The sequence below is a fragment of the Heliconius melpomene genome, chromosome 5 (assembly GCF_056956725.1).
Source record: "Heliconius melpomene rosina isolate 202511_hmr_F chromosome 5, ASM5695672v1, whole genome shotgun sequence".
Lineage (NCBI taxonomy): Eukaryota > Metazoa > Arthropoda > Insecta > Lepidoptera > Nymphalidae > Heliconius > Heliconius melpomene.
Window position 1 is genome coordinate 9462701 of NC_140393.1, and position 22060 is coordinate 9484760.

General features: G+C 33.2%; 1 protein-coding gene and 1 non-coding gene across 4 annotated transcripts in view; both read right to left on the reverse strand.

Moving 5' to 3' along the window:
- The window catches only part of LOC146539268 (uncharacterized), a 44325-nt gene extending 24098 nt beyond the window's left edge, over positions 1 to 20227 (reverse strand). For 2 of the 3 annotated variants that reach the window (XM_085185802.1, XM_085185801.1), the window contains exon 1: positions 19853 to 20227. In XM_085185802.1, the coding sequence (XP_085041928.1) occupies positions 19853 to 20015 (163 nt within the window). In that variant the 5' untranslated portion in view covers positions 20016 to 20227. The remainder of the gene's footprint in view (positions 1 to 19852) is intronic. The other variant, XM_085185800.1, reaches the window with a different exon arrangement.
- On the reverse strand, positions 3326 to 3397 carry TRNAD-GUC (transfer RNA aspartic acid (anticodon GUC)). The gene has a single exon. It is a non-coding gene; the product is annotated as a tRNA-Asp (tRNA).
- Positions 20228 to 22060: the final 1833 nt, after the last annotated feature.

Consider the following 22060-nt stretch of genomic DNA (forward strand, 5'->3'; position numbering starts at 1 on the left):
GCCCAGGCAGCACTTATCCGACCATAAACATCGTGATCGATGCCTCCAGACTCGTGCATAACGATCCAAGATACCTGAACTTTTCTGACTTAACGGCTGGCTCAGGACCTATAAGGATCGTGGTCGAGTCCGGGCTCCCGCAGGCCATGTACTCGGTCTTCGACATATTTAGTTTAAGACCGCCGTTCTCAAGCGTACCCTTCCAGAGGTTCACTTTACGCTCCACCGTCAGTCGGTTCTCGTCAATGAGTGCTATGTCGTCGTCATACATCATCAGCCATGGAGGCTGCACTACATTGAACAAGAACGGACTAAGAGTCGAGCCCTGGTGAACCCACGCTGTAATCGGGAAGGGTCTAGTGTCGCCAACAGCATTCCTAACCATAGAAGCGGAATCGTGGTACATGTCTCTAGTGTGAGAAACCTAGCCAGTGGTAACTAAAAAGTAAAAAATAAATTATAAGCAAAAAATCATTTTTAGAAAAAGCTTTTATTTAAACGCTTTAAAAAGGAGAAAATAAAATTTGTCTTTTAAATTTTAACTATCAACTCATAACCTCATTGTACACAATTTATATGATCATAAAAGCTTGTCGCGTTAATCAATATTTAATTAAATTGAAACTTTAAAAATTTAAACTTAGCAGATTTTACATAATTAAATTAGCACTAGTTTAGTTACACAAGTAAATCGCGCGACAAGCTTTTATGATCATATAAATTGTGTACAATGGGGTTATGAGTTGATAGTTAAAATTTAAAAGACAAATTTTATTTTCTCCTTTTTAAAGCGTTTAAATAAAAGCTTTTTCTAAAAATGATTTTTTGCTTATAATTTATTTATTATTCAATCACGTCTAAACTACTAAATTATTTTTAATTAAAGGTGGATCTTGGAAATTATTTAATTTTCTCTGTAAATCCATTAATTGCAACCATTTTCCATTTATTGTTATTTATTATTGATTGCTCCGTCCAATCCAAGATACGCATTTTATTAAAAAGTATAAAGACACTTCGTTCCCCGGGCAACGTCCAATCTTCGAGATATTTTCTGTTGAAATGCGGAGCTCAACGCCACACCTTGCCTCGTTACCAGTGACCATTGCGTCACCATAGCTATTCCCTTCATATATTTACCAGTGTATAAGATACAAAAAATTAACGTGACAAACACTTTTCATGTCAAGTAGTGAGTGAAAAACCCAAAAAAAATCTTCTTTAAAAAAAAATTCTTAATTTTCGCGCAACGGAAGTAAACACAATAAAGAAATTCGAAAAAAGGCAAATATATGATAACTTTCAAGTTAACAACAAAATTATTATTAAATTAAGATAACATTTCTAAATGATTTGTCATTTTATTATACAAATGTAGCGGCCTTGACGTCGCACGCGGTCTCCAAGGTGTTTATACGAGTGGACATATTATACGGTATATTCCGCTTTCTATAGAGAGTTCAAAAGTTTTAACAGTAAATAATGTTGACATACCCAAAAAGTTATTTAAAGTGATGGTGGATCTTCTTGCATTATTAAATCTGGTATAAAATACATTAGGCCGTAAGGGCGCAGTGGCGCAACTGTAAACTGTGGTTCTAGGTTTGATTCCCAAACAAAGGAAATTTATTATTTTCATTTTTCCATTCTGGTAACAAGACAGAGTTCAGCTCTAGCACTTTACACGAAATGTGTCGAAAATTGGACAGAAAGTGGGGAAAGAGGTTAAAAATCCGTGTTTAATCTGATTCTTCTATATCGATCTTGTTAACTCCACTATAATGGTGGTTAAAACATTTCTTACACCACGCGGAACGAGTCAATGACGCGTGTTTTGTCCCTCCATTTTCTACTTTCCGGTACAAATGTTTCTTTTTCTTTAAAATATAAACATAAACAAGCGGACATCGATTTGATTCTATCAGCAACGTCTTACTTTATCTACTACATCATAATAAGACTTTTTTCCTTTAGCTGCCCTCTGTATCCCACATATATCAGGCGCTTAGCCTCGTTCCAGAGAAAGGAAATAAAACTATTAAATAATTTATTTCCAGAAGTAGAAATCGAACCCACGACCTATCATCGTGTTTACACACCCACACGTTTACTTGACTTGCCTCGTCACAAAACTCACTCGTCAATAACAATTATACAAAAGCAAGTAATCAAATGATTGATATCTCACGTCTCTAAGTATCTCTTCGACTTATCCAAGCCCTAAGTAATTTAAACTTAGTTTAAGTTAGCTCACGTTATTTAAACTCATTTGGCCTAAAATTCAATTTAAATTCATAAGACAGCGTCATGTTTAGTAAATACATAAATAAATAATGTTCTTTACGGTTTTCAATTAAGCAAAATAAATAAATATGCGTTGTGTAGCGTCTGACACTGCGGTTTGGGGTTCGATTCCCACTCGAAGACTTGATCTATGTTTTATTTTCTCGTTCTTGTAACCGCGTACCGCCACTCAACCCGCAATATCTCGAAAACTGGGTAAACGTGAGGAACGGAGTAACTTAACAATAGGTTCCCTCAGCCTATTCTGCTATATGCGGGATTCAGCGTGTAGTCAGGGACTCAGCGTGCAAGTTGAAAAATAAAGAAAGATATTAAAAAATAATAGCCATGAATTAAAAAATGAAGCCAGTAGGGCGCAGGCGCACAAGCGAGTGACTAAACACGACAGATAGTGGCTTCGATTTCCACTGGGGTTTGTGAAATATTTAATATTTTTCTTGTTCTATAACAGATTTCTTAATGAGCTCCTTAAAAGTAAGTTTCCAGGTTTTCATGAAAATGGGATACAAGAATAAAATAATAAACTAAAAATAAAAGAACTTTGCCATTTAACATCACACACTTGCTAAACCAACGCCTACTTTACAAATGGAAATCTCGACATAAAAAAATAGTATATATTAAATTATTATAGTTATAATAGCTTTTAATACAACATAATTTTAGGCAAAAATGTTGTTTTTATCACTTTTTAAGCAGATAGGACCACATCTCATATATATTTCCTAATTCTTATTTTTTAAATGTCCCCAAATTACCATAGATTAACATAAGCAAAAGTAATAGTATAGTAACAATTTGTCAGCCTATTCGTTTAAGATGACTTCATATAGAAAAATATCATTTTTCAGTTTCACGTTCTTTCCCGCATAGAGGGTTGGCAGAGATAACCCCGTGCTAAGACATTTCTTTCTCCACTTTCGAATCTGCGTGTTTAGTGGCAGAAATCAATGCCGCGTTTAAGATCTATATAACACTAAGTTAATTCCGTAAGAAATATCTCTCATACAAACAAAAAATCCTCCCCGGCGGGGAATCGAACCCCGGTCTCCCGCGTGACAGGCGGGGATACTTACCACTATACTACCGAGGACTTGGGATTTAAATGCAAATATTGTATTTTATGATATGGTTATCACTTTATGCAAATATTGTATTTATGAGTCACGAAGCAAACTATTTTTATTTTAGCAGGTGATAAGGCGTGGATATTATAAGCATTTTGTATTAAATAATTTATTGATCGATCTGGTGGTAAGACAAAGCATTTTTAAAGTTTATGAGAGTCAAATTCTTTTTTTATTATCATATTGGTAATTACTTTTTTATTTTCACGCTTTATCCTGCAAATTGGAGGAAAAAACTAATGATAGCACGAATAATTTGAGGGGTTGAGCAGCGGAACCCATCAATGCACTTAATCTAGAGAAAGGAAATAAAAATAAACCATAACTGGAATAAAATAATAATAAAAGACACCAAATAAAAAAAAGTTATTTTCTCCACATGCACCTTCAGAAATATCTAATGAGACCAGTCGTGGCGCAGGGGCACAAGCGTGTGACTCCAAACGCGACGGTTGCTGATTCGATTCTCACTCGGAGGAATGAATAGATTCAGGAAATGAGGAAAAACGCATATTACTTCCAAAATTGAGCGGAAAGTATGGAACGGAAATATCTTAACACTTACGTTCCCAAGTCTCCTCTACTTACCCTGCTGCTGATACAGCGTGTAGTAAAAAAAAATATTAAAAAAATACATCCCCCCCCCATTTTTTCTTAGTACGTAAAGAATAATCGGTTAAATAAGTTAACTTGTTCAACCGTATGGGTCTCTTTATGAGCGCCATCAATAATGTTTTACTGCGAATCTTATTTCCTTTTCGTTTCAATAAATTCACTTTCCGTTACAGCCCGTGTGGGAGACGCGTAGAGGCATTGAATTACTTATTTATTTTTTAACATAAAATACTAATTCGTATAGGTATATTGGATATGTATCTTCATTATTATTTCTGCTTCACGCATTGTTCTATATAAAATGACAGTAAGATGGAAATAAGTGTTAAGACACTCCGTTCCCCACTCTCTTTAAAACAAATCGTGATATACCCTGTTGAGTGACGGAATTAAACCCTAAATAAAAATAATTCGTTCCCGCGAGTGGGAATCGAACCCACAACCGTCCTGTTTACAATCCAAAACAGTATTTTAACAGTTTCCCTCTGCCTATTATAGCGTGAAGCTAAGAAAAAGTCAATATTATATTAAATTAAACTTGACATTATCAAAGATTTATTATATTACTAGCGACCCTATTGCGGCTTCGCCCGCTTTTACTACTGGATTATTCATATAATGTATGTTTGCAAAGCACTTAAGATAATGTGAAAACTAATTAAACCCTAATGCAACCCGCATTTTCGTAGTTTCAATAAGGATTTTCCAATTGTTTTACACAGCAAGGATTTTTTAGTAGGTACCGTAATTTTATATCTGTGATACTAATCTTTTCAAGTACTTATTAAAATATATTTAAATTACTATTTTTAGATAGTTAAATGACATTAAATAATACATTCAACTCGAATTATCCAATACGTGCAAACGCATCTAAATCTTCGTTGCTATAAAAGCAGGCGGGTTTTTTTTTTCGAGCTTGTGGTTAATGCATTCTGTCCCTGATGAAAAGCAAGCACTACGTGGCTGCCTGTGACGAAAATTAAATAGAATGCATCGGCCGGGAATTGAACTCGGGCTGCCCGCGTGGCAGGCGAGCATTCTACCACTGAACCACCGATGCGTGTAAGGCAGGCGGGCGCGGCGGACTCGCTTGTATAAGCATAACGTCGCGAGGCGCGTTTCGCAGCAAGGATTTTTTGATATTGTAACAACTTCTAAAGTACTTATTAAAATGAAAAACAGAAAAGACAGTTTTGATCTACATTAAATGGCCAACGTAACTAATATACTTATTTATATGCTGAGAGTAAGGGATAAGTGAAACTTGACTCGATACAGTTGATGTGTGAACGGCGTGATGTGTCAATAATTAAATGCGTTTTTCTCTAAAACTATTCGCAATTTCGAAATAGTTTAAAAAGCAAATTTTATCTTCGTTTAACGTAGAAAATTAATAAAGTATTTTAAAGGATAAGGATTAATACCATTATGGAGGAATATCCCTCACAATAAAAAATATATTGAAATTACTATTTTTAGACAGAAATATGATCACTACACGTTATCCTTAAAAGATAAAAATATGCTCTCGCGGACTTTTTTGTAGATCTTATTAAGAGGAACAATACTCCAGTACATTTTTTTCATGTAGTACTTACCATTAAAGCAGCGCATGCGCGAAAGTGTCTCAACGGGTAGGACTTTAGACACATTTATCGTATTTATGTTAATTTACATAAGAATGTACAAATAATAAACTATATATAAACCTTCCCTGAAAAATACTCGACCTAATGGTGAAAACCGCATAAAAATCCGTTGGGTAGTTTAGAAGAAGAAGAGTTAGAAAGTTCAGACAGACACAAAAAGCGACTTTGTTTTATAAGATATAGGATTCTGTTTACAAAGAATACGTGATAAAAACACACAATATACATTAAACACGCACGTGAAAACATTCACTATCATTACCGGAGTGCCAATTACGTTATGAAAGTGCAAACTTTTCACGCTACAGATATTTCACTGTGGAACCGAACGCTGATCCGAGATAGGAGTAATTAACTAATTATTTATTTTGATACAATCTACCTCTAGGTATTATATGCGAGGTTTGTATAACTGTAATAACTTTATTTAGAAGATAATGCTATACTCCGTATATAGTAGGACAGACAGAGGGATCAAGGACAGAGAGACCTAGTGCTAAGACACTCCGTTCCCATTAAGACATTCCCAAATTTTTCACCAATTTCTAATGCAATATTAGAAGCGGACATCAACTTGAGAAAATGAAAATATTAAATGTCTCATTCCGCCGAACTTACAGCTTTTACCCCTGCGCCACGACGCGACTGCCTCGTTCCGGTCTTCTTACCATGCCATGCCAGAGAAATAATACTCTAGGAAAAAAAATACTTATTTAGTTTAAAAATAAGTATAAAAATTGATCTTAGTCAGTTTTGAAACCGCGCCTCTTGGAAATCGTCCAAGCCCTGACCACTAAGCCATACGCTACAAAAATACTTTAATTAAAATGAATATTTAAGTGTTAAGTTTAAGTGTTATAGTTGGGTACAAGCAATTTATTTATAAATGAACAATTATTTATAAACTGTACTTTTAGAATATTTTCAATTTTAAGAGTATAACTCATACTCTATAGTTACCTCTTTCATATTTTTCACTATAATTACCTTTATATTTCAAAATTTATATAGTCGTTTAAAAGTTCATATGTTAATATAATTATACTATTCACATAAATTTAATTTCTTTTCAGGCGTAAACATTTGTAATTTGCTAGCGTATTTATTTCACAAATTCAAAAAGTTCATATTTATTAACTTAGTAAATTGCACTCAACACGCAGTGAGTTCACAATTGGGCGGAAAATTGGTAACGTAAGTGTCTTAACGGGAACAGAGTGTCTTAACACTAGGTTCCCAGGTGCATGCCGAATACATCGTGAAGCTGATTTTATAATATTATATTTTTACCCAGTTCTAGTTTCCCACTTCTGTGAAATCTAGTTGAGAGGTGAATGTACTACTTTAAAGTCATCCGGCATTATTAATATAAAGAGTTATTTAGAGCAGGTTTATTTTTTATTTTTCACGCAACTCCCGCATTTTGCGCATTGTTTATTTTTGTATTTGTTTTCAACTTCACGTTGTAACACGCATATAGTAGGGTAGACAGAGAGACCCTTATGTTAAGACACCCTTTATTAACTAGTGGAATTTAATGCCGCATTTCTATCTTGTTAAATTGGGGAAATGAAAACAATTCATTGCTCAAAGTGGTCATCGAATCCACCACATTGTCTTTACGAACCGATAATGGTCCCACTGTGCCATAACAGGCTTTAGTTAAAAGGCGAAAACTTTAGAATTAAAATATATTCTTTCTTATAGTTTAAAGTTTACTATGACAAAATATCGAAAAGTGGGTGATAATTACGAGGGGAACCGAATGACAACGCTAGGTTCCAACGTTCCCGCTGCCTCGCTATATGCGGGATACATTAAGCTAAAATATAACAATAAAATTTCACGTTTTAAAGCCAGCATTTGTTCTTGTACGTCTCGTATAGACAAACAAATGCAATTTCGAATTGCAAACTGGCGCCGTTTTAGCTCATGTCCATTTCTATTTATACATTACTTGCAAGTTGCGGTATTAACTTGTACTTTTGTCTTTCATATATTTCCATATATTAATGCCTGTCATTGGTTTTCCCTTACCTTATACTAATTATGTCAAAAAACTGGCTTTGCTGTATGCTATAGATTCGATTCCCATTTAAAATAAAATATTTTCTTTATTTATTTATTTATTAGTTAATTATTAATTTATTTGTGAAGTTGTTATTTAAAAGTAGATATGTTTATTTGCAGAGCAAACTTTGAGATCGTTTATTTGTTCCGCAAATAGCAGGGTAGACAGAGAGAACCTGAGAATCTAGTGTTAAGACAGTCACGCTAAGATACTTTTGTTGAACACTTTCTACCGAAATCCTAAATTAAAGGAAAAATTTAAAAAATACTTCAAAGCTCAAAAATTAGTACGTAAGTAGTAAATTAAGGCCCCATGTAGAAAATATCCCATCAAAAACATAAATGTAAAAAGAAAGCCAAGTTCTGTAATAAAACGTATGCTTTCAGCGATAAAAGAAGTGAGATGTAAATGTATGCCAAGTTCAATGGTCAGTCCTGAAATTTACTTTTTAACAATATAAAATATTTTATAACAACTGAAAATGCCCATTCTTCTTACAACTTGGAGACTTTATTTATGTGTAATATCTGACTTGGCTAGTTTTCATATAAATTTACAATAGAATCTGAATAGAATAGAATAGAATTTGAATACATTCATTAATATCGATGTAAATTAATTTGAAAACTAGCCAAGTCAGATATTACACATAAATGAAGTCTCCAAGTTGTAAGAAGAATGGGCATTTTCAGTTGTTATAAAATATTTTATATTGTTAAAAATAAATTTCAGGACTGACCATTGAACTTGGCATACATTTACATCTCACTTCTTTTATCGCTGAAAGCATACGTTTTATTACAGAACTTGGCTTTCTTTTTACATTTATGTTTTTGATGGGATATCATTACTTTTTGTACAGAAATTATAAGTAAGAAGGTTCATAATGTTATCAAAATCAAAATATTCTTTATTCAATTTGGCCATTACAAGTACTTTTCCTATAGGAAGCTACTGTAGCAAGAAACTCAAGAGTTGCTCTTTTTAAAACATAGTTTAGAGTAAGCGCTTCATAGGACATTTCTCTTCGCCGAATAACCCAAGTAGGACACCATTGTGATAATACACTTCTATCTTAATATTGTACAAATCTACTGCAGCCTTTATTTCGGAAGTAGCTCCGTACGTAGTTAAGCAAAGCATGTCTTCTTTAGAAGAGTAAGGATTCCCATTTCGAGCGCTAGTGTAGATACTTAAATCATTCCAGTTACGACATACGTACTCTACTATAGTCTCGCGCAATTTATTAGTTTGTTGTATATCAATACGCTCAAACAAAGAATATGCAAAAGCATGGAAGAGACAGCTCCCATCGGGAGGCATTGGAACAATTCGGTGTAAGGTTCTTGTTTCACCCACAAGCAATTCTATTGAACGACTCATTGTTCAACATGTCTTGGAAAAAATATAAACAATAAGTTTATTAAGTGCTGACGGTACCAATCTGAATTGATATGATCCCAAGGTTAACTTCGTTCTCTGCCGTTTTCACAAGTGTTCCTAAAACCAGTAAAATCATGAAACCCAGGCCAAAAAAAACCATTAAAATATGAGCGCCTTCGTACAATAAAATGTATCTAATATAATTAGGTATTTACTTTTTTTATTATAGTCAATAATATTATGTTTTATTATTCTTAAGATGATATTTAATTATATATGAATTTAGATTATATTTATCTATGAATCTCGACTATAGTTTTTATTTTGTTGATTAAATGACAGTTGTCAGATTATAAAGTAATTAATGTATGCTGCGTTTAGAAATCTGATAAATTTATTATTATTTTTTTCTAATTTTATTATTTTGTTGGAATAACTCAACACGCAATGCCTCCAGAGTTCGATGGAAAGAGGGGAACTGAGTGTCTTAACACTAGGTTCCCTCTGTCTACCCCGCTATGTGTGGGATACACCGTAAAGCGGATCTATTTATTGGAACGAAGTTCCTTACGGCAGGCTTGGAAGGGATAGGGATTTCGCTGCGTGAACGAACTGAAAAAAATGTGATAGTAAAACCGTAAGAAAAATGCGTGGAATAAAACCGTTAAATGAGACGTGCGCAGGCGCGACAGTCGCATACACAGACGAGTAGTGTATCTTTCTCCCTCTCCTGTACCTTTCTCTTTCTCCCTCTTTCTTTTTTTAGTTGATAATTTGAATTACGATGTTTTTTTATTTTAAGTAATTTATTATTTCCTAAAATACTGAATTTTCTAAATACTTTCTTGTACTTAAATAAAAAAAAATCAGCAAAATTTAAGAGAAAAATCAAGAAAACCTACATAAAATTGAGCACGACTTTTTTTGCAATTTGTGTCGATTCTACATTAGCCGAAGGACTCGTCGTTCGTCGAACTTCGTTCCTAACTGGTGTCCCACGACACCACATTTTGGTTTTTTTTTATTATTTTGTTTAAGTAATTTTTAATTTTCTCTTTTTTTCTCTTATTTTTTTATTAACAATTACTTAAATTTTTACTGTTAATAATTACTTTATAATTACTTCTGTTAAGATAGCTGGTAGGCTGACAATGTTTCAAAATAAAAATCAAATCAGCTTCACTCTGTATCCCGCACACAGAAGAGTAGACAGAGAGAACCTAGTGTTAAAACACTCAGTAACTAGTAACCAGTAACCAGTCAGGTTTTACAGTCACACTTTATGCCCCTGTGCCACGACTGACCTTACAGATAGTATATTATTATTAAATTTTATATATATTTCTATCAATATAATTACTTTTTAAAAGCTATTATTTGTATTTATTTTTTAGTGTATTTTTTTCTGTTTTAGGATTCTGTACCTCGAAAGCAATAAAACAGAACCCTTATAGGACTTAGTACTTAAATATTGTAATAATAATTTGTTATTTGTTATCATTGTGCCGATAGTGGTTTCGGTTAACGGTTTAATAGCGAAAAGCCTCGACCAACACCTTAAGAGGCTATCGCTTAGCTGTTGGATCAAGAAACGGATACAGAAGGCAGTATTACTTGAGACGGCACGTATTGTGCGGCGGTTCCTCTCTCTGGAGCCCTAGCCATCGATGGCTTGGACCCTTGTCCCGCCCTCGGAAGAGTGGTTTTTTTATATTTTTAAATGTATCTTTTTTATAATAATTTATATTTAAAAATGTAAAAGTGATTCACTAATTTAATAAAAGTTCTTCAGGTATTTAATATCAAATACGTTAATCGACTATGCAAATGCTCTTATTATAATAAGTACTAAAATGTTTAAATTATCTATATATATAAAAGGACTTGTCCTCACTGACTGAGATAAGACGCACGCACAGCCGTAACCGCTGACGGTAGAAACGTTAAATTTGGACAAAAGTTTACTTTCGTAATCTGGACATCCACTAAGAAGGGATTTAGAAAAATTTTAACCTTAAAGAGATGAAATAGCGGATAAAAATTTAAATCGCACCGATTTTTATAAAATTTGAAATTTAGATTTTTAAAGGTATTTAATTGAACACGTGTTTCATCGTTTTCTAGAATTCTCCCCTCTTATTATTCCCCCCCTAGAGAGAACCTTTAGGGTGCAAATATTCATAAATATTCCTAAAATTTGAAATTCAGACTCTTAAACGTATATAATTAAACATATGTTGTATGATTTTCTAGAATTCACCCCCTAAGGGTGCAAATAAGGGGTTGAAAGTTTATTTAGAAAAATTTTTAAAACGCCACCGATTATTATAAAATTTGAAATTTAGACTTAAAAATATTTCATTGAACACATGTTTTATGGGTTATTAGAATTCACCCTTAAATAGGCAAGCGAAGCTGCGCGCGTCCGCTAGTAATAAATAATAATGAAGGATGTTAATCCATTTATTATATTTTTATATTTTTACGTGAAGCCCTTGAAGTCCACATGATGACAGGCTTTCTCAGGACATAAATTAGAGTAATTTTCAGCTACAAATGGAGACATATCTTATCTTAAAATATACTTGAAAGCATCGTGTTGTTTGAGATGGCTTACGTAAGTAATAGTGAAGTAAGTACAAAACAAATAAAATATTTACTAACGTGTGACATAAATAAAAGCAAATATATATAAATAATGCATTGCTCTTATTTTGTTGGCAGGCGCTATGCCTAAAAATCAGTTATCATTAACTTTGATTGCTATGCTTTCATTACAGGTGCTATAAGTAAATGTTCCTAATTGAATCTATTTATTGAAAAATTATAAGAAAATATTTTAAAAAATACTAGTTTCGTATTTTTCCCTTGACATACACCCAATTACTTAACCGGATGCTAAATTTCACCATTCTAGATCATCTGGAACTTGGTTAACATTAAGGTCTATAGGTCAGTCACCCCCCTAAAAATTTACGATTTTTGGACGTCATTATCTAAATAACTGTTTGAGCTGTGTTTATGAAATTTAATGCACGTATACAGGTAGGGGGTCTAAATATTTGAGCCAAATATGACAGCTTTAGGTGGAATAGTTTTTGAGTTACGAATAGGTAAAAAGTGGCTTCAAATGGTTCGTGTAAAATAACACACGGTGCTGCTCGCCAGTTCTGAAACCCAGAAACTTGGCACGCGCTCCGCGCGTTTTAAATGTCTAGATACGCCAATGTCCTTACATAAAATAAAAAATTCTCACGAACTACTTTATAATTAATTGTAATTTATATCTAAAACAAGTTCTTTATCAGACACAATTAATATTATAATTTATTGATTTTAAATTATAATAAAAAAATACGAAAATAGAGTAAATTAAAAAGTAATAAGTCTAAATATTGTCATAGCTTAGTATCCGGTTTTAAATATTTCTTAGAAGCTTTTATAGAAACTACCTAGTAGTAGTAGTAGTGTGTGAAATCTTTCCAGAATTCGGCAAAAAATAGGGAAGAGTAGTGTCCTAATGAAAACGGAGTACATTAGATTCCCAGGTTCCCTCTGTCTACCCTACTACGTGCGAAATACAACAAAACAACGAAACCAAAAAAAAATGTAACCCCAACCACGTCCAAATGAAATATCCTCAACCGAACACAAATACCTTCGACTTGTAAAACCTGACGTAACCGTAATGTATACTTGCATAAACAACCTATTGACCTTAAAATCCTTGAGGGGTCTTCCTTTTATTGTAAACATGGCCATTTTATTACAATCCGACTACATTTCGAGTGAAGTGTCATAGTTATCCATATATAGTTCTCATTTTATTGGTTGTAACGTGTGTAGGTTGTATAAGTGCCAATACTCGTTGAATTTACTTCGTTATTTTCCCTTAAATTTCTCTTTTTAGAATGATTCGTAAAGTTATGTTTATGGTAATGATGTGGCAATAAATATTTAGATGTAATGATGCGTTGAAATTATGTTTTTGAAGAAATAGTGAGACCCTCGTGACATAAGGGCGTGACTGTAAACACAACGGTTTTGGGTTTTGATTATCGCTCGGAGGAATGAGATATTTAATATTTCCTTGCTCAGGGAACAGAGCAAAGCGAGTGGTTGCGTTCCACTAGGTTTCCAGGTTCCCTCTGCGAACTCTGCTATACACGGGATACAGTGTGAAAAACAGAATAATACAAAAAATATACAAAGATATGTTTTCTGGATTGAATGGAAAATCTCGTATAAAGTCTTTTTGGTCACATCATCAGTGTAAAACACTCCTCCTCACTTCTCACCACATTTTCGAGACATTGGGTGTTGAATAGCGCAATTCGTCGCTGTTCTTTAACTTATTACCAGAGCGAAGAAAATTACAATAATTAATTTCCGAGTGGGAATCGAAACCGAAACTGTTGCGTTTACAGTCTCACTATAAAATTTCTAAGCATTCTATTTAATATGCCTGTTTAAGATATACCTATATATAAAAGTGGGGACCGGAGTGTTTTAACACTAGGTTCTCTCTGGTGAAGCTGACATTATTATAAGAAATACCTCCAACAAAAAATAAAATATCATTATAAATCACATGCACAACAAAAGTTTAGAGAAAACGTCTCAGCGCTTATAAAGCTATAAACATTTTAATATCGCCGGATGTAACCACTTCGGTACCACCATTAGTGGTATTTACTGACTTTTACGGTAATGTTGAATGTAAAATCATTATGTTTCATTATTCAACTCATATTTATTTTAAGGCGTTGAATTCCGATACTTAACTTTCTTCAAGTTTCTTAACACTAGGTTCCCAGGTATTTTCTGGCTCTGCTATGTGCGGAATACAGCGAGACGCTAAAAAAGTATGTCTAGTTCTCATGGTATCAAGTGCGGCGTTAAGTTCCGTCGGTAAACACGCAATATCTTGAATTTTTGTGAAATTTGGAGAACGACGGTTTCCTCGAGTGGAGATGGAACCCAAAACGTACACTAATGAAATTATAACAAAAAACGATTACTTTTGTGACGACTTAGGAGTAACATTGTTTTGTTAAAATTTACTTTTGCATAACAAGAATATGAAAAAAAATTGTGGTGTCAAAACACTCCACTGCTTTTCTAGTGGTAGATCTCAACACACCTTACCGAAACTGTACATTATAGAAAAAAAGCTGATGTTAAATTTCCCCGTTGTCTATTCTCGATTTGTATTGTAGCAAAGCGTAGCTTTTAGGGAAATTTCTAATATTTTATAATAATAATTTCCCTTTAATAGTATTTGAATGCCAAGCTATCGCCTACAACTCCTCCACAGGGTAAAATATGTAAATAAATTATAATGAACCAACTCGGAACAAATTCTAAATGTGACAGCTGTCAAATCGTAGAGTCAATTAGAGGTATATACAATTTTGTTTATTCATAATTCACCATTCTTTTCCACTTCTTCCGCAATGTGGATGGCGCAATCAAACAGAATATATTCTACATTTTTTATCCATTTAAAAGACACGGCTTGTTGGAAAACGTAACCCAACGCTGTGGTTTGTCTTATTTTTTTTCCAGTTGCATCCTGAAACCTAGTCACTCCATTTTCTCCTGGAATTCCTCTACGGCGATGGCGTCTTTATTGCTATAATAACAATATTAAAAAACAAGGCTATTATTTAATTTATTATTATTACAATGTTAGAAAAAATAAACTGTCACATGTACTCATTCCTTTTCAACCGGTTTCGTCTATACATAATTTATTGATGCTTTTTATGATTTTCATATTTTTACTTATTTAAACAAGTTTTTTTTTTTAACGATTTTTTTTCACAAGTGCCCACTTCACTTGGCTTAGTGTAGAAAGTGTTACAAATGTCGAGTAATTTGACCTTTTTAATTTTTTTTAAATTGGAATATTTAAAAAAAAAACAAACATCTAACGGCTTCAATTCTAAATGTTTAATAGTATGTATATTTTTGTATTATATAAAAGACATAGTTTCACGCTTTCTTAAACGGCTTCCAAGAGGAACGGGTTCAAATCTCGCTACGTTCAAATTTTTAGGAGTATATTTTTTTCCTAAGTGTGATATGACCCATACACATATATATTTCTTTATATATATTCTTTGAAAAACTATGTTTCAAATTATGTTTTAACTGAAAGTATAATAAAAATGTATACCTTATAACATGACAAATTACAATAAAAAATGAAGAAGACCCGATTTTCCTTGAATGGCCATACAAATTTACATAAAAAAATCATAAACGTAAAAAATCTTATTCATTGAGGCCGTCGTGTCGCAATGGCACGGCCTCTGGCTGATAAAACGATGATCGTTGGTTCGATCCCGCTTGCAATTTCATTCCCCAGCACATATTAGATCGAAAATTACAGGGGGCAAGAGGCCTAGAGGCCGAGGCGTTGGGTTCCGCCACTTAAGACGCAATGCCTCCAGAATTTGATGAGAAGTAGAGAATTCCGTTCCCAACTCTTAACCGAATCGTAACCGTGTCTTAATAACAATAGGTTCCCAGGTTCCCTCTGCCTTTTCTGCTATGTATGAGATACAGCGTAAAACTAATAAAAATAAGTTTAAGCTGTAAATAAAGACCTGAACAAGGGAACCAACCGTATATAATTACACGGAAGAAACCCACTGTCAAACTTTTAGACAACTCCCAGTGCTTGGCTGGAGAGATACGCCACTTGAATAATTTATGATACTGTTTGTTTGTTTGCGAATTCCGTAACTGAAATATACGCTTAATGAGATCACTAATTATTATTAAGGCCGTTATGGCGCAGTGGTAAATTACGCATCGTAGGTTGGAGTTCCGTTTAATGTATATATGTATATAGAAAATAACTTCACGCCTATAGCAGGATTAGCAGAGGTTTTATTTGACTTACAAATCGATATTAGTAGTTCCTGATATCAGCGCGTTCAACCAAACAAACTTAGCTTCATAATATTACTATACATATCGATATGAGCAAATCATTTATCTTAATTACACACATACACACATTTATAAAAAATATATGAATAATAAATACAGCATGTTCTAGTTTAAACATAAATAAACACACCGTTATACGATTTCTTCGTAAATTATATGTGTTTAGTGAAACTACTCAATAAAAGTGATTAAAAACGAGTGCTATGAGACTCATCGTTGCAAAAGTTGCATGACGGAACCTACTTAGAGTGACCGGGCCGGGCCTGTGTGGACGCCCGCGTACTTGGAAGATGCGCACGCGCCGATCAATTAGTTTGTTTGACTCACGCTGTATAACGCGCGAGTAAGGTGGGCGGAGGGAACCTAGTGTTAAAACTTTACGTTCCCCACTTTCCGCCGAATTTTCGAGGCATTATGTATTGGGTGGTGGAACTCAATATTATTTCCTAATTTAGCTTTCTGTTTATAATGTTCATTCGACGATTCAAAAGTGCTTAGTATAAAATAGTCTATTTGAATAAATAATATTTTGTATTTGAAATTGAATTGGCTGTTTGTTTTGTTTTTTATCTGACTTCATACTGTATCTCGCATACGGCATCCTAGGTTGTGGGAAAATAGTGTTAAAACTCTTTGCAAAATTTTCCAAAACATTACGCGTAGATTTACGTTACTCAAGACACGCAGTCTTGTTATCAGGGAAAGAAATTAAAATAGTTCATTCCCAACTAAAAATCGAACCTATAGGCGTCCCAAATACGATCAGACATTGTGTTACTGACATGCTATGACAGCCTTGTATTTTTTAATAAATATTTGCCTTAAAGAAAAAGAAACAAGAAAAAATAAAAAGTAACCTCCTTTGAAATCTGAAATCTCAGCGACATTAATATAGCAATAAATAGAAATGTTTTCCCATTTCAAAGCACATCAAATATTTTATGAGTCGAAAGTCAATGTTTGAAGACCCTTATGACTCAGTCCTGTTTATTATTTAATTAATGCTTTATAGAGTGGGTACCGAGTTTGATATTTTATTTATGAATAAATAACAAATATTTTTATTCAAAATGAGAAGTTATACTTATTTCTTTAAGCGTCGACTTATTTTAATTAATTACTTACGAAGTAGTATTAGTAGGTTTCTATTAATTGGGAAACAGTGCTAACTAATGAGTATTGAGAGGTGGAACTCAACCGTAAATTGCCTTAAACAAATATAGCTTAAGCATTTTTGTAGTCATACAGAGAAAAACATAAGTTAATGAATTATCACATAAACTTTGGAGTCTAAGTCGTGTAACTTAACTCTGCACTATATCCCATCAAAATATTGTAGATATAAAAGATTACACTTTAAATATAAGTATTTCTCCAAGAGCGACTAAAACTCAAAATCTTGTTTACAGGTATATTTTAATAATAATTAACCCAAATGACGTAAACAATTATCACTTTAAGGGTTCCCTAACCAAAGGATAGTGTGACCCTATCATTAAAATTCCGTTGACTGTCTGTGTCTTGTATCTGCCCATCTGTTACCAGGCTGTATCTCATGAACTCATAAACCGTGAAAGTTAGACAGTTGATATTTTCACAGATCATGTATGTATTTCTGTTGCCTCTATAACATTAAATATATCTATTAAAAAGCAGAATAAAATAAATATTTAAGATGGTTCCCATACAACATAATTGATTTTTTTGCTCATCTATATATATAAAATCTAAAGGTCACTCACTCATCACGAAATCTCAGAAACTACATGTGCTAGGAATCTCAAATTTTGCATAGGAGTTACTTATAGGACGTAGGTGCTCGCTAAGACGGGAATTTGCAATATTCGATTTCTAAGGGGTTGTTTTTGGGGTTGAAAGTTTGTATGAAACTTCGTTACTACAAATGCCAAGAGTCTCAAATTTTGCATGGACGTCACTTATAGGACGTAGGTACTCATGGAGATAGAAATTTATAATAACATAGTTCACGCAGGCGAAGCCGCGGGCGGGCCGCTAGTTTTATATATAATAGTATGGAACCCTTCGCGCTCATATCCAAATTGCACTTGACTGGTTTTAATACAAAACTTGTATTATTCAATAACTTTGTTCTATTAGAAACAACTTATCGCATTCTATTTAATTATAACAAAAGGCAAATCGAAGTTACTTTTACAATAAAAAATAAAACAATCCTATCACTATTGGACTACTTCTAGATGTCTTATCCGCCTGCAATGTAGTTACTATATTGTATAGGTATACATACTTTCACATCGGTATTTACTTCTCTTTTTTCTTATAGATATCGTGAGTATTATTCACCTGATTTTCCACTTTCCAGCGTCGACGGATTTTTTGTTAGAAATGAACTTCAAATATGAGTTTACTAAATAAATTTTGACATTAACGATTTTTTTCATTGTTTGTATTGAGAGTCCACGGGAAGTACCCTATAGGTTTTGATTACGCGGTGAATTTCATACAAAATTTAGCAAATTTCAACAAAAATGATGCTATTCTTTGATTACGTTTAGTTAAAAGCAATGAATAATTGATATTAATTTCAATATGATACTTCCTCGCGAACTCGGGATGAATGGTCTTGACAGACGGATAACAAAGTGATCCTATAAAGGTTCCGTTTTTCCCTTTTGCGGTACAGAACCCTAATAAGGACGAAATTAGCATTTAGAGCACACTATTTTCGCACTTGTTAAATTGATATCCAAATAGCCTACTCTAATGTAAAATTAAAAAATGAAGACATCCAATAAAAACTATTAATATACGAATATTACTAAATTAACTTATTTTCTACAGATAAATTAGAAATTATAATTTATAATTGTAGTCTAATCGTGTCATTGAATTAATGTTTAGAAATTACTTAATGTGAGCAAGCAACTAGCTTCACGCGTATCCCGGTACCTGTGCAACCTAGTGTTAGGTCACTCCATTACTCTAACACCGCCTTATTTTCGAGACATTGCACGGTGAGTGGCGGAACATAACGCCGTGCTTTGCTTTGTTACCAGAGCGAGGAGATGAAAAATAAATCTTTCGAGTGGAATTGTAACCTACAACCGTCGCGCTTACAGTTCTATGCCGATCGCCTCAAACTACTACTTAATGTATAGACATAATATATAACACCTGTCTGGTGCAGTAGCAGCGTCTGTAATTACGTAGGTCACTAGAACGATTCTTGCCTCAGGCTATTTATATTTACCATAGATGGAAAAAATAGAGGTGACACAGCTTTAAACTTGATTAAAATTACGTTTAAGAAGTATTCTATAAAATATATTAATATATAATTTTATATTTATTTATGTCAATACATATATATCTCGATTTTTAAAACATTTTCACTGAAACAATCAAAATATTCTTTTTCAATTAGGCTAACACAAGCACTTTTGAACTGTTGACTTACATAAAATTGTCAATAGAGTGGGAAGGAGTACTACTAACCAGAAACTTTAATACACGATATATATATATATAGAAATTATAGTGTCAACTACTGACACAAATCGTTACCAATAGATTATAAGTTACGGGACGGTTAAGAACAGAGTGTCTTAACACTAGGTTCCCAGTTTCCCCCAATTCATATGCAATATATAACGTGGAGTTAAGAAAAATTATAAAAAAATCAAGAAATAAATATTAGGAACATTGTTTGTTTATTTATTATTAACAATAATTACATAACCAAAAATAACACTTACCAGACAGCAACCCCCGACCCTCAACACTCGTTGTATTCTTAAAAAAATTATGGTCCGTGACGTCACTGTTATCAACTTTTCTCTTAAAATTCCTCTTGAAGCCATTACAGTCACAAATCAATACACATATAAACACTACGTAGCCGACAAGTTTCGTACACATTTTCGATTCATAATTAAATTTAAAACAATATCTTTGGCACTAAAATACTTTTAAAATATAATATTAATAATAATTTATTATTTTAGCTATGAAATTACTGTTTTTACATATATTTTAAACGTAAATAGATAGTTTTCGCGGGTAAACGCGGTGGCCATGTTTCGTGGTGCGCGTGCGCATGTCTCTCAGAGCAGGTTGCCAACTGCTCTTGTCGAGGCGAAGGAACAAAAAAGATAAGCTACCGCGACCTGGTTTCGCACGGTATCACTAAATTCCGATTCATTTCATATTAAATTTATAAATGTGCTAATAATCTATTGAAATATGTAGGTAAATTTTTAAATGTTTGATTTTTAATTTAATTTTGATTTTTAAATGTATTTTTGTTTATGTAAAAAAAATGATGTTACTTATGTAGAAAACGTATAAAAATTTGAATGTAGCGGGACTCGAACCCGACGAGGTCTGTCTGTAAGCTATCGTCCTGAGTCTGGGAATATTAATATGTTTATATTCTTAAAAACGCTTTTATAAAATTTTATAAAAGTTCGGCGTCAAATTGCACTGCTTAATAAGTAATTGGAAATCGTCTTCATATTTTTGTAGTTATATATTTTTTACTTAGCTTTAATTTCGAATTTTTCCTTGTCAATTTCGTATAAGATTTTAAAAAATACAAAAATATGAAACAATAAATTAAAAATATGCATTACCTATCAATATAATGTTAAACAATTTCTAATCGTTATAATCTTTTTTTTTTAAATATTTTCCTATAGAGGCGTGACTCCTAAATACCTAATAGTATATAATATCACCCACGCACGTTACGTCTGTGGAAGAGCATGGATTTGAACCGCCCCCATCTAGTTAATTCGCATAAAAACTGTTCCATGAAGGTAAAATAATAAATGTAAACGCAAACTCGTTCTCTTCAAATGGAGAATCTTTATAATTTAAAACAAGTATCAGGATAAACAAGATTGTAAAGGCGTTTGACGGCCGCGCTCAGAGTTGTCAATTAGCATTTAAGTTGGATTATTTATTTATAATGAGGTAAACAAATAAATATAAATTAGCACAAATCTTAGAGGCACTTGGATTTATTATTTTTAGCTTTACATAATTTCCGATATTACGGCTAAATAAGGCTTGAGGCCAAACGCGACTGGTTGTGGGTTCGATCCCGACTCGAGGAAATGAATTATTATTTATTAATATTTTCATTTCTTCACACCTAGTACAAGACAAAATCCCGCCGTTGATTTCCGCTCCTAGGATCCGGTGGAAAATGGGTAACGGAGTTAACAATAGGTTCCCTCTGCCTACCCTGCTGAGTGCGGGGTACAGCGTGAAGCTGATTTTTTATAATATTAAAAATATAGTTACATAAATCATATTATAGTTGTATCTATATATATAAAATCGAAAGGTCACTCACTCATCACGAAATCTCAGAAACTACATGTGCTAGGAATCTCAAATTTTGCATACGAGTTACTTATAGGACGTAGGTGCTCGCTAAGACGGGAATTTGTAATATTCGACTTCTAAGGGGTTGTTTTTGGGGTCGAAAGTTTGTATGAAACTACGTTACTACAATTGACGTAGTCATGGAGACAGAAATTAATAATAACATAGTTCACGCGGGTGAAACCGCGAGCGGGCTGCTAGTTTATTATAAATGTAAATCGCCTTTGATCGACGTAGCGTAGTGTATCTGATGGTATCTGGTCTTCAAAAGGCGCGCGACACATATGATCACATTTACTATTAACTCGATCATAGCACGAGCCTGAATAACTCTTATATGCTTTATATATTCTATGTTATTTAAATATTTATTTATTTAACGGACTACACGTACGTAACGTACGTAACTGTAAACTCGACGGTTGCTGGTTCAATTCCCATTCGCGATATGAAATGTTTATTATTTTGTAAATACAAAATACTTCTCTCAACATACAACTTCTGTTGCTGTTAAATAGGGATTGTTTCCTTTCTTCTTTTACATTGTGTAAAAGTTGAGTTTCGTCACTCAA